General features: G+C 32.2%; 1 protein-coding gene across 1 annotated transcript; it reads left to right on the top strand.

The window, feature by feature from the left end:
- The first annotated feature begins 4,904 nt into the window (after positions 1-4,904).
- Positions 4,905-9,588, top strand: SQD2 (sulfoquinovosyldiacylglycerol 2). Its single transcript, XM_016328420.2, has 11 exons — positions 4,905-5,561; positions 6,242-6,308; positions 6,472-6,542; positions 6,816-6,933; positions 7,036-7,109; positions 7,385-7,440; positions 7,525-7,608; positions 7,733-7,820; positions 7,909-7,986; positions 8,276-8,332; positions 8,757-9,588. Exons 1-11 carry the CDS (start codon positions 5,149-5,151, stop codon positions 9,247-9,249), a joined length of 1,599 nt encoding a protein of 532 aa, XP_016183906.2. The 5' UTR covers positions 4,905-5,148; the 3' UTR covers positions 9,250-9,588.
- The last annotated feature ends 2,145 nt before the right edge of the window (positions 9,589-11,733 follow it).

Raw genomic sequence — 11,733 nt, 5'->3', positions numbered from 1 at the left:
TTAATTTCAATATATTTATATTATGCATAATAATAACAATTGTTGGCAAAAATAATTGAGATTCTAAAAAAAAAAAATAGTTTGTTACTTTTAAGAAAATGAGTATAATATAACTAAAAAAATCTTAAGATTTTAGCGGCAATAGTAATGGCAACTAAAAGTAAATAACATTACAATTTTAGAATTATTTTAGTGGTCATATAAATTGCCGGTAAAATGGGTTTCGGCTGCAATAACAATGGCTACTAAAAGTGAATAACATTACAATTTTAGAATTACTTTTGGTGGCCTTATAAATTGCCAAGAGAATGACAGCTAAAAGTAAAAAGTTATATACTTTTTGCGGCCATTAAAAAAGTCTTTATCGGTAAATGTTATAATTTACGCTAAAACCTTTTAGAAACAAAACATAAGACGATTAATGTCTAATTGTCGGTAAATGTATTAGCGGCTATTTTTATTGTCGCTAAAAATAAAATAAATTGCTACTAAAAATAATTTTTCTTACAGTGCTTTAGGTTATTTTATCGTTGAATTTTTCCACAAAAGTTTTAACAGTAATTTTGGCGTCACTAAATTTGATTTGGCACTATAATTTTTGCGTTAAAAAATGCAATCCAACAGTAACTAAATTCTAAATATGAATTTGAGTGATTATCGTTGGATTTTTCTACAATAATTCCGACTGTGATTAGAGTGAGAAAGATCTAATGGTAATTTTAATGATAATTAGCGTATTTCTAATAATGATAATTATTCATGAGTATAATCCATATATATTCGTCCATATCTGGTTGGTAATAGCCTTAAAAATATTATCACCTTTTTAAATTGTAGCCAATGCTAAAATGTTAAACTATACTGTTTAGTATGTATTGATAAATGATAATAATGTAACTAATATATATACTACAAATCTACAATAAAAACTTATCTCACTTTTTTTTTTACTATTTATTATCTGTCCATCTTTATTCAATAAAGAAGTATAGATGAGTGAAGAATGTAACCCTTAAGGGGTGAAAATTTATTTATTTTAAAAAGAATTTGTGTTCATTTACATCAATTTAAAATGTAAGGAATATCTTATATCTTGTGAATTAAACTATATTTTATCTGAAAAATTTCAAGTGTATTAAATATATCGATATTTTAATAATTTTAAGTATTAATTTAAATTATAAAAAATATATAATATATATTAATTAAATTACTGAGATATCAGTATTTCAGATATATTTAAAAACTTATTTTCTATCTTATATATAAGACACAACCGTATCGTTCTATACCAACCACCAAGTCTCACAGTTGGATAGCTTTATCAGAGTCCAAAATAAACACACAAAACAACCAAAATTCAAAATCTGATTATTGCTTGTTTATTGGACAATAGTTTTCTTGAAAGAGACAAGAAATGATCTTTTAATTGTTTTTATGATCAATAACACGTATTCATCCAATATAAGATAATAAGGAAAAGAGAACTTTATGTTTGTATAATATTTTAATTTCCCAACATTATATCAACTTATAACAGCGTCTGCTATTAAGTAAGGTATGAACCCGAATTGAATTTTCTCCAATAATAACATCGTACAAGTTTATATCATATCTCAAAGATAAATTCTTATAATTTAAAAATATTTTGTTGATATAATACAACTCATTATATTTTAGATATAGGGATAAGTATGATTTTGGTCCCCAAAGTAGAGGCTGAAAATTTATTTCGTCTCCCAACTTTTTTTCGCTCTAAAATGGTCCCCAAAGTTTCAGTTTATTTTAAAATCGTCCTTCGGACGAAAATACCCTCCCCTCCCCTCCCATCTTCTTCCTCAACACCCCTCTTCTTCCTCAACATTAACGGAAGCAGAAGCAGATGCACAAACGCAGAAAAAAAAAAACAACCAACAATGGATAACAACAACAACAATGACAAATTGAAAATCAGAAGAACAGCAAGCAGAAGCGGAAGAACAGCAGCAAGCAAAGCTGAACCCAGAACTCAAACAAACAACAATAAAACTCAGAATCATCTGAACTCAGAACTCGGAAAAATCATCATCATCAAAACTCAGAAAATCATAATCTGAACTCAAACAAACAACAATAAAACTCAGAATCATCTGAACTCAAACAAACACCAATATAAGAACAACAACCCTAAACTCAAAGTCATCGTCATCGTCAAAACTCAGAACCCAAAATCAGAAAAACCAAAACCCATAACTTAGAACTCAATCGATAATGGAATAAAAAGAACAATCAAGCAGAACCACCACCACCACCAGTATCATCATAGTCATCATCATCATCATCAGCAGCAGAAAAATCAAGCAACATGCACTTTAAACAATAATCAACAACCAGAAATTTCACAAAAAATTCAGTTCAGAAGAAGAAGAAGAAATGGTGGTGCTGCTGGTGCAGGGCGGCAGGGAGGCAGGGCGGCGTGGCGGCGAGAAAGAAGAAGAAGAAGAGGAAGAAGAAGAAGAAGAAATTGTGGTGGTGCGGTGGTGCAGGGCGGCGAGGCGGCGGGGCGGCGGGGAAGAAGAAGAAGAAGAAGAAATGGAAATGGTGGTGGTGCGGTGGTGCAGGGCGGCAGGGCGGCGGGGCGGTGGTGCGACGGCGGTAGTGCAGCGGCGGTCCCCCTTCTCTCCCCCCTCCTCCCCCCCTTTTCTGCGCCCCCCTTTCTGCGCCCCCCTTTCTTTCTCTCCCCACTTCTCTGTATCCCTTTCTTTCTTCTGGTGGTGGTGCGGTGGTGCAGGTCGGCAGGACGGCGGGACGGTGGTGCGACGGCGGTGGTGCAGCGGCGGTCCCCCTTCTCTCTCCCCTCCTCCTCCCCCCTTCCTCCCCCCTCCTTTTCTACGCCCCCTCTTCTGCGCGCCCCCTTCCTTCTCGTATCCCTTTCTTTTTTCTTTTTATTTTTTTATTTTATATTTATTTTATATTTATTTTATTTTATAATTTTTTTAATGAAGGGTAATTTGGTAATAAAAAAAATAAAATTGGTAAAAAGGATGATTTTAAAACAAACTGAAACTTTGGGGACCATTTTAGAGCAAAAAAAAGTTAGGGGACGAAATAAATTTTCAGCCTCTACCTTAGAGACCAAAATCATACTTATCCCTTAGATATATGAATTAAGTAAATGGCCAAAATAATTCTTTAAATTTCACATATTAGTTAAAGTAGTTATTCAAATTTTTACTTAACCAAATTAATATTCCAAATTCTCCAACATCAATCATATTCATTCTTATCTAATTTTTGTATCATGCTATGTTTTTCACATTCATTTATGAGATTTTTTCTTTGTTGTGGCAAATTTAAATATTTTTGTGGCATACGATTCTCAAAATATTTTTCTATTAATTTGTTGTTTTTATGTTTTCCTTCGCTATTTTTATCTATGAAACACGGACACTTTGTTGAGTTGCGTGTCGGACACATTTCGGATACGACACTCACCGACACTCGTTCGACACGCGTGTCTCCTGTGTCCAAACCGTGTCTCAATAAAAAATAAAAATTTTTTTTCCGAACACACTTGGACACACCTAAATACCATCACGTGTCAGCGTGTCGGTCTTATTCTTAATATATATTCTTAAAATAAATTTAGATAGAGTATATATTATTATTTATTAAAATAAAAAATATTTTAAATACTTGATATACTTAAAATAAGATATTAAAAATAATTTAAAAAATTAATTTATATTTTAATATCAATGAAATATTAAAATATCATTACGATTTATTTAAAAAATACTTTATATTTTATATGTATACGTGTCCCCGTGTCATGTAAGATTTTAAAATTCGCGTGTCGACGTATCTCGTGTCATGTCCCATGTCCGTGTCGGTGGGGTGCATCATACATTTTTATTCATCAATTTTTTACTATCACTCTCGCTCTAAAGGATCCAACAAGCTGTGTAATAAAATATGAATTTACTTTTCGTTATATAACATGTTACTATACTATTTGTTTGTATTATTAAATAGAATGTATACAAAAAAAATCCAGTTAATTTATATTCACACACTATCTATTTGTAGCAAATGGCGAGTCATTCATACAACACAGAATTAATTGACGTGATTGACATTCCTATTCCTTAACCATTAATATCAAATTGGAGTTTGAATATCCACTAATATGAGGGAAAAAATTCACTTCTTTTATAAGATTTCTAATTATAAGATTGTCTCTAATATATATAAAAGATATAATTAAAGTTCTAAATTGATTGTTTAAAATATGAACATGTATTAAAATTTAAAATAGTTTTTGAGATTTTAAATACATCAATTATATTTTTTTATCAAAAAATTTATCATACTTTTAGAAATTGGTATAATATACTTTTATTAATTTTAAAGTCGTAATTAATAGTTTAGTACATTAAGATCTTAAGTATTATTTTAGTATATGCAACCAATTTAAAAGAATTACTTTAAAGATATCTCTAATGCTTGATTTTAGTTTCATTTTATTTTGAATCTCACACAATATCACATAAGTATTTATGGGATTATATATCATAAAAAATTAATTTAAATTCAATATAAAATTCATCACTTCAATGTGTGATTTTATTTTAATTTAACAAAGTTACAATGTTCATTTAATGGACTTAATAGATATACAAATATAATATTTACTAATCTTTCTTTAGAATGATGCAATATTTTTTTATTGATATTTGTATCATTTCAAAAATAATATTCAATACAAATTTTAATTTTAAATTAATTCAATAACTGTAAAAATCAAATTAATACCCAAAAAAATAGATTAGAGTTACTCTAAGACTTAATTCGATACAATTGGCTAAATTTTTTTTCCAAGTTGAATTATTGTGTAAAATGTGGGAAATAGGGTTGAATCATTTGACCAAAGAGGCAAATAGCATATGCTCAAAGTTCCCCCTTTTGATTCCTCTCTCACCCGCCATCATAAAGAGAATATCCATTGTTAGAGTCCTTTGCATGTGTCTTAGATTCCTTCATTCTCACACACACAAACACACACACTCTTCCTTGCAAACAATTCCATATTAATCAATTCAATAATCGAGCACATTTCAAAGGCTGTAACTTTATGATTATATACTCCTTCACATATTTGCCATCATCATGAACACTACTTCCACTTCTCTCTCTATAAATTCCTCTCTCTCTCCTCCTTTTCTCTCACCTGACACAAACACCACTTATTCTTCTTCTTTCTCTTTTCCCTCTTCCTCTTCTTCATACTACCCTCGTTTTGCTTCTGCCGGATTCTCTCTCCTCCAATCATTTGGACCAAAACCCATCACACCCATTTGCAAAAGATCAAATTTTTGCACCTTTCAAGGCTCAAACACTCTGAGAAGAAGGAAAAGTTCGTACCTTGGAGCTACCAACGAAAAAATGACCATAGCTGGGGATAGTTTGCTTCAGGTTGTTGAGGAAGAAGAAGATTCTCCTCCTGAGTCTGCTTTGCTTGATCCTGAGAACAATTCTAGGCCAAGAAGAATCGCACTTTTCGTTGAGCCTTCTCCATTTGCGTGAGTCATTCATTCCCTCTTTTGATTTTGTTCCTAACTCTTCCCCATTGTTTTACTAGTCGCTTTAACCAAACTTAATTGCTTAATTTAGATCTTCTTCCAACTGCATCAGCCCAACAACTTTCTTCTTTGGTGTCAAAACCCATCATGTGAATTTTTAATTAAAAAAAAAAAACTCTTTTGTTTCTTTGTTCAGATGACATTAAAGTTTTTAACTTTCTCTTTCCACTACAGTTGACTTGCTCTGTTGTTATGATCCAGTGTTGACTTTGGTTGTTTGAGGTTTTTTTTTTGCTTTCTTTTTTTCATGTAGATCAGATTGGATTTGACCTTCATGGTTTCAATTATGATTTAATTGAGCTGGATTTTGTGCTAATCTGTTTTGGAATATTAGAAGAAAAATGCATCTCAGCTATATGTTTTGCAGTGCTGCCTCTAGGACTTGTAAATAACTACTTGTGGGGTGAGAGAATCAAAGATTAATTATGAATTAATTCTGGGAAGTGTTGATTATAAATGAATGTCCCTTCATTTATAGGTTCTCTCTGCATTTAAGTACATTTGTGATTACATTACCTTTGTGAATTGTGATTATCATTCATGTGTAGACTACTTTTAGAAAGAACAATGTCTCTTCCTTTTAAATTGGATTTTTATTGAGAGCTCTATCTATTTTGCAGGTATGTTTCAGGATACAAAAACCGGTTTCAGAATTTTATAAAATACCTTCGCGAAATGGGAGATGAGGTAACTTTCTCTGTTATCTTAAGCCTGGTTGGTTTCTATTGTCATTTTTTCATGTTTTCTAGTTTGAGGATTTTATGAAGAAAAAACGAGAAAATTCTGCCATGTATCCTAAAAATTCTAACATTGTAAACTAATTGCTTGTCTTCATTTCTTCTTGTAATAGGTAATGGTTGTGACAACACATGAAGGTGTACCCAAGGAATTTTATGGAGCAAAATTAATCGGATCGCGAAGGTTGCTAACATTGATTTGTTTAGTTTCTTAGCAGATTTTATTCTTGGCCATCTCTAACCTCTGCAGTTATTTCTGAATCTTTTAACCATATAGAAATTGTTTCTAAGTTATAGTAATTGCTGATATTTGAAATTGCTTATATCAATTTAGAACTTAGAAATTAGAAATTTCCTAATTAGATAAAATTCATGAAAAATTCTTTGAAGTTATGGTTAATGCTGCAGCCATTGTTTTATCTAACAAATTTACTCTAAACCTGGAAAAAAAATGCAGCTTCCCTTGTCCTTGGTATCAGAAGGTACCCCTCTCTTTGGCACTTAGTCCAAGAATAATATCAGCCGTTGCCGAGTTTAAGCCTGACATAATACACGCATCATCACCAGGAATAATGGTTGGTGTCCGGTTTTTCTCATTTTAATAACTGTTGCATTTAAATGAATGATATATAGTTGTAGTAAAGAACCTACCATAACTAACAATGGTTGAATTTCAGGTGTTCGGTGCTCTTGCAATTGCAAAGCTTCTTAGTGTTCCCATTGTCATGTCTTATCACACCCATGTACCAGTGTAAGTTACATGTTTACTTAGGACTTGCTTTGTTTCTGTTTTAAGGATTTTGTGAAGGAGAAAAATGAAAACAGAAAACATGATGTTATTGTTTTCACTTTGTTTCTTCATAAATCAACCTTAAAATAGAAAATATTAAAGATCAAAATAGGCAATGTACACAAAAGTCAAAGTTCAACATTGCACCTTTGCAATGCTACGATGTTAGGCTTTCGAACATTAAACCAAGTATTTCTTATGGCTGATCATTTTTATTTTTATTTCTCTTTGTTCAGATACATTCCAAGATACACCTTTAGCTGGCTGGTGCAACCCATGTGGTGGGTCATAAGTATGTATGCTTCCTTCTTTCCACTGTTGTCATACTTAGTGACATGTTTTTGTGAGAATAATGTCGAGTTTCTGTTTTATGTAGAGTTTCTGCACAGAGCTGCAGACCTGACTTTGGTGCCATCGGCTGCCATTGCAAGGGATCTTGAAGTAGCTAGAGTAACAGCAGGTGAACTCAAACACCATTGTTGATTGGTCTTCAGCTTTCCTCGATCAATAACAATAGCCAAGCATAACCATTTCTTTTGTACACCATTCTTGGTGTCTGACTTATTTCATTTGTCAATTTCCAGCTAACAAGATTCGCCTTTGGAACAAGGGTGTCGATTCTGAAAGTTTCCATCCCAAATTCAAGTCCCATGAAATGCGAATAAGACTGAGGTTTGTGAACCTATTGTAATTTTCATATGAACAGTGTTTCTTTTAATATAATCAGGTTTGATCTTATCCTTAAACATGTGTTGTGCAGCAATGGCGAGCCTGAGAAGCCCTTGATAGTTCACGTAGGACGGCTTGGAGTCGAGAAAAGTCTAGATTTCCTCAAAAGGTAAGAAACATCACATTCTCCAAAGAAGAACTTGGAATTATATACAATATTTCGCAATCAAATCTTAAAATCAAACTTGAAGGGTGGTGAAAACTTTGGTTGTCATCATTGTACTAATGCTGAAAGATTGCTAAAACAACCTTTTCAAGAAATGCTTTCTGGCAGCTCAGTTTGACATGCCTCTATCTTTCTTTGTCAATTCTTCGGTTCATCACACCATAATGTATAATATACCTTGTTTGTAAACTTGAACATTTGTATATGACATTTGAAACACATGATTTGGCAGTGTCATGGATAGGCTTCCTGAAGCAAGAATTGCTTTTATAGGAGATGGACCATACAGGTAACTTAATATGATATGTCTTCGATTTCCTCTTTGCTATCCAAAAGCTTTCTACAAGTGGAAGTTGCTTTCATTGTGAAAATGATATTTTAAAATTATTTTTAGTCAGGTTGTACCGGTACCAAAATCTCATGTAAGCATACAAAATGTTTTACATATTAATCAAAATTCCACTCCATCTTTCTTTTCTATATGCTTGAACTACCTCACTTTTTATTAGATAAGCTTCATTGGTTAAATGTGAGTGACATTTTGTACAAAATACATTTGATCAATGCTTGAAAAACCTGAACTTGTGAGCGATTTCTTAAGATATGACACAAATTGAAAAATTAAATTGTTTCTTATTAATTTGTACTCCAATAAAAATTTACCCTCTAAAATTTTCTTGCCTAAATGTGAAATCTTTTGCACCTTTTAACAGAGAGGAGCTGGAGAAAATGTTTCAAGGCATGCCTGCAGTATTCACAGGAATGTTAGGAGGGGAAGAACTGTCTCAAGCTTATGCCAGTGGAGACGTCTTTGTGATGCCTTCGGAATCCGAGACACTCGGCCTGGTTGTCTTGGAGGCCATGTCTTCAGGGATCCCGGTTGTGGGAGCACGTGCCGGTGGTGTCCCAGACATAATCCCTGAAGACCAAGATGGCAAGATTGGCTATCTCTACACTCCAGGCGATCTAGAAGACTGTTTGAGCAAACTAAAACCTCTCTTGTACGACCACGAGTTGAGGAAAACCATGGGACAAGCTGCCCGTCTGGAGATGGAGAAGTACGACTGGAGAGCAGCCACAAAGAAGATCCGCAACGAAAACTACAACGCGGCCATTTGGTTCTGGCGCAAGAAAAGGGCTCAACTTTTAAGACCCTTCCAATGGCTCGCGAAACGGATTTTCCCATCTCCAGAGGTCAATGTATAGGTGATTGTGATTGCAAATGCAAATTGCATTTCCCTATATATAGCTTTGGATTGGTTCCTTAGTTTTCATGATTGCTTTGGCTTTAAGCAAGCCTTTGTATGTGACAAAACAGAAAGTGTGGTTGAATTGGGTTTAGTGCATTCATTGTGCTGTATATAATGGAACTTGAAATATGGTTTTCATGTGCCATATTTTGTGCCATTATGGAAGTGGATTAAAAAGTTGAAATGAAATGCAAATTCATGGTGTGAATTTGTCATAATGTACATTATTCAACCAAGAATAGTTATATGGTTAATGTTTTAAATGTATGTGGAAGATTATCACAGAAAACTAATTGTTCACAATGCAAGGTTCTCATTAGAAACAACTTAGTTTATCTTGAATTAAAATTGATATATTTTTTTGTTCACCTTCCTGAGTCTGACAATGATATATTTAATTTTAACTGTAATTAACTTTCTCTTTCTTCAATGTATTGACAATTAGATGAGATTTGTGTAATTATTCAAGTGGTGGATGAAACTAGATAGATATATTTGCTGGTGTGATAATTTTAGGATAAGATAATGGTACAACAGTGTATCATTTTTTTTAGGGTCAGAAATAACTTCTAGTTTTATAAGAAAGTATGGTTTATAGATATGTATTAGTGCAATGCATTAATAACAAAACTAGCAATATTTGCAATATTGAAAGATCAAGCACTACTGGTTTTATTAGAAGCGTATTATGTATCCATTTGTAGGGAATTGAATTGAAACAATTGCAAAGATTATGTTAACATCGATTACATAATGTTACTCTCATTACTGATTTCTTAGTGCAAAAACTGTTCATCAGTTCATGTTCCTATTTCATTTGTAAGCTCTTCATGTAATTGTTGAAATTTTTTTTTTGGGTTCACAGTTGAAAAATCTTTTTTTTTTTCATTTTTGTTTCCTATGAGAGGCTAAATTAATTCGTTGCAAATTTGAACTCATATTTAAAAATTTATTGTTAGTCGATGAGTTGCTATATACACAAGACAAAATCTGAACTCCGCATACTTATTTTTTTTTTTGGTTTCCCACGGTATCCCCCAACCCGGCAGGTCAAGGACTAATCCGTCGCGGTACTGAGCTCCATTTAAGGGTTTGCCGCTGGCCAATGGGTTGCTGCATGCACAAGGCGGGATTCGAACCCCCGACACTTGCTTAAGCGGACTAGTGAGCTAACCACTAGACCAACCCAACTTGGTTTCCGCATACTTATTTAAGTAAAGGATTAACTACCAATTTGGTACCCGAAAGATTCAGCTACAGACAAAAAGGTCCTTGAAAGATTTTATCAATAAAACAGCCCGAATAATTTGAAAATACAACAAAAAGAACAAAAAAATATTATATTTTTTGTAAATAACAAAAACTTTCATATTTAGCAAACGAATTATTTATTTGATTTACATTTTTGTGACAACATTTGAATAAATAGTTAGATGTACAAACAAATTTGGAATAAAATTTGATTTTTAAATTTTTTATTTTTTAAAAGAATATGGTCATTCACAATAATTTTTTTAATAAAATACACTTGACAAAAAATTACTAAATCTAAGGATGAAAAAAATCTTATTTTTCTAATAATAATTACAAAAGTTTGCATCAAAATTTGGTCTCTAAAATCAATTTTTAGTATATATTTAATATCTAGGCCTTTTTGTCATGTTTTTAAATATTGTGGGAGCTTATTTGTCCTTACTCATTAGCATCTTTTGAAATTATTTTTGTAAGTGATATAAATTTTCGAATACTATTTTTGGTAATTTCTGTAAATAAGTGAGCTAGCAACTTTTTTTTGTGGTCGGAAGTGAGCTAACAACTTAAAAAGTCTTGATGAATAAAGGGGTGGCAAAGCGGGCCGGCCCACCCAACCTGTCCTGCTTAGGCTTGCGCCACAAAACGAGACGGGCCGACCCGCCTCGCCAACTAAGGTGGGTTCAAAATGCTAGCTCATCCCGTTTTATGGCAAATTGGCGGATCGGGAGTTAGCCCGCTTGACACTTTTTAAAAAAAAAAAAAAATTCATTAAAATTAATAAAAAAATAATAATTAAAAAATTAAATACAAATAAAAAAATCAAATTACAATCTAAGTTTTTTCACTATTATTTTTTTAATTTTTAACTTTAATAAAATTATTTAAAATAATATTTGTCAATAGAATTATCTTTATTTTAAAAAATAAATCACATAATTTGAGCATATATATAAAATTGTAAAATAAAATAAGTGAAGTTAATAACTAAAAGAAGAATAAAAAAAAAAAAAATATTTAAAAATTATATAATTATTAATTTTGTAACACTAATCACTCTTTTATTTAATAAAAAATTAAAAACTTTTGACCCGGCGGCCGACCTACTCCATGTCATCAAAATCCGTAAATTTGACGAATAATTTATTTGACGAGTTCTAAATCGTCCAACCCATCTTTTTAACGAATT

This window comes from Arachis ipaensis, chromosome B2 (assembly GCF_059453495.1).
Source record: "Arachis ipaensis isolate K30076 ecotype BB chromosome B2, ASM5945349v1, whole genome shotgun sequence".
Classification (NCBI taxonomy): domain Eukaryota; kingdom Viridiplantae; phylum Streptophyta; class Magnoliopsida; order Fabales; family Fabaceae; genus Arachis; species Arachis ipaensis.
The sequence above is the reverse complement of the archived record's forward strand: the minus strand, read 5'-3'. Positions and strand labels throughout refer to the sequence as shown.

Bases quoted from the DNA above. Each gene is read 5' to 3' on its own strand.
- SQD2 (XM_016328420.2), top strand. From the start codon at position 5,149: ATGAACACTACTTCCACTTCTCTCTCTATAAATTCCTCTCTCTCTCCT. The intron at 6,934-7,035 runs GTTGGTGTCCGG...GTTGAATTTCAG, and splicing joins CATCATCACCAGGAATAATG to GTGTTCGGTGCTCTTGCAAT. The intron at 8,333-8,756 runs GTAACTTAATAT...ACCTTTTAACAG, and splicing joins ATAGGAGATGGACCATACAG to AGAGGAGCTGGAGAAAATGT.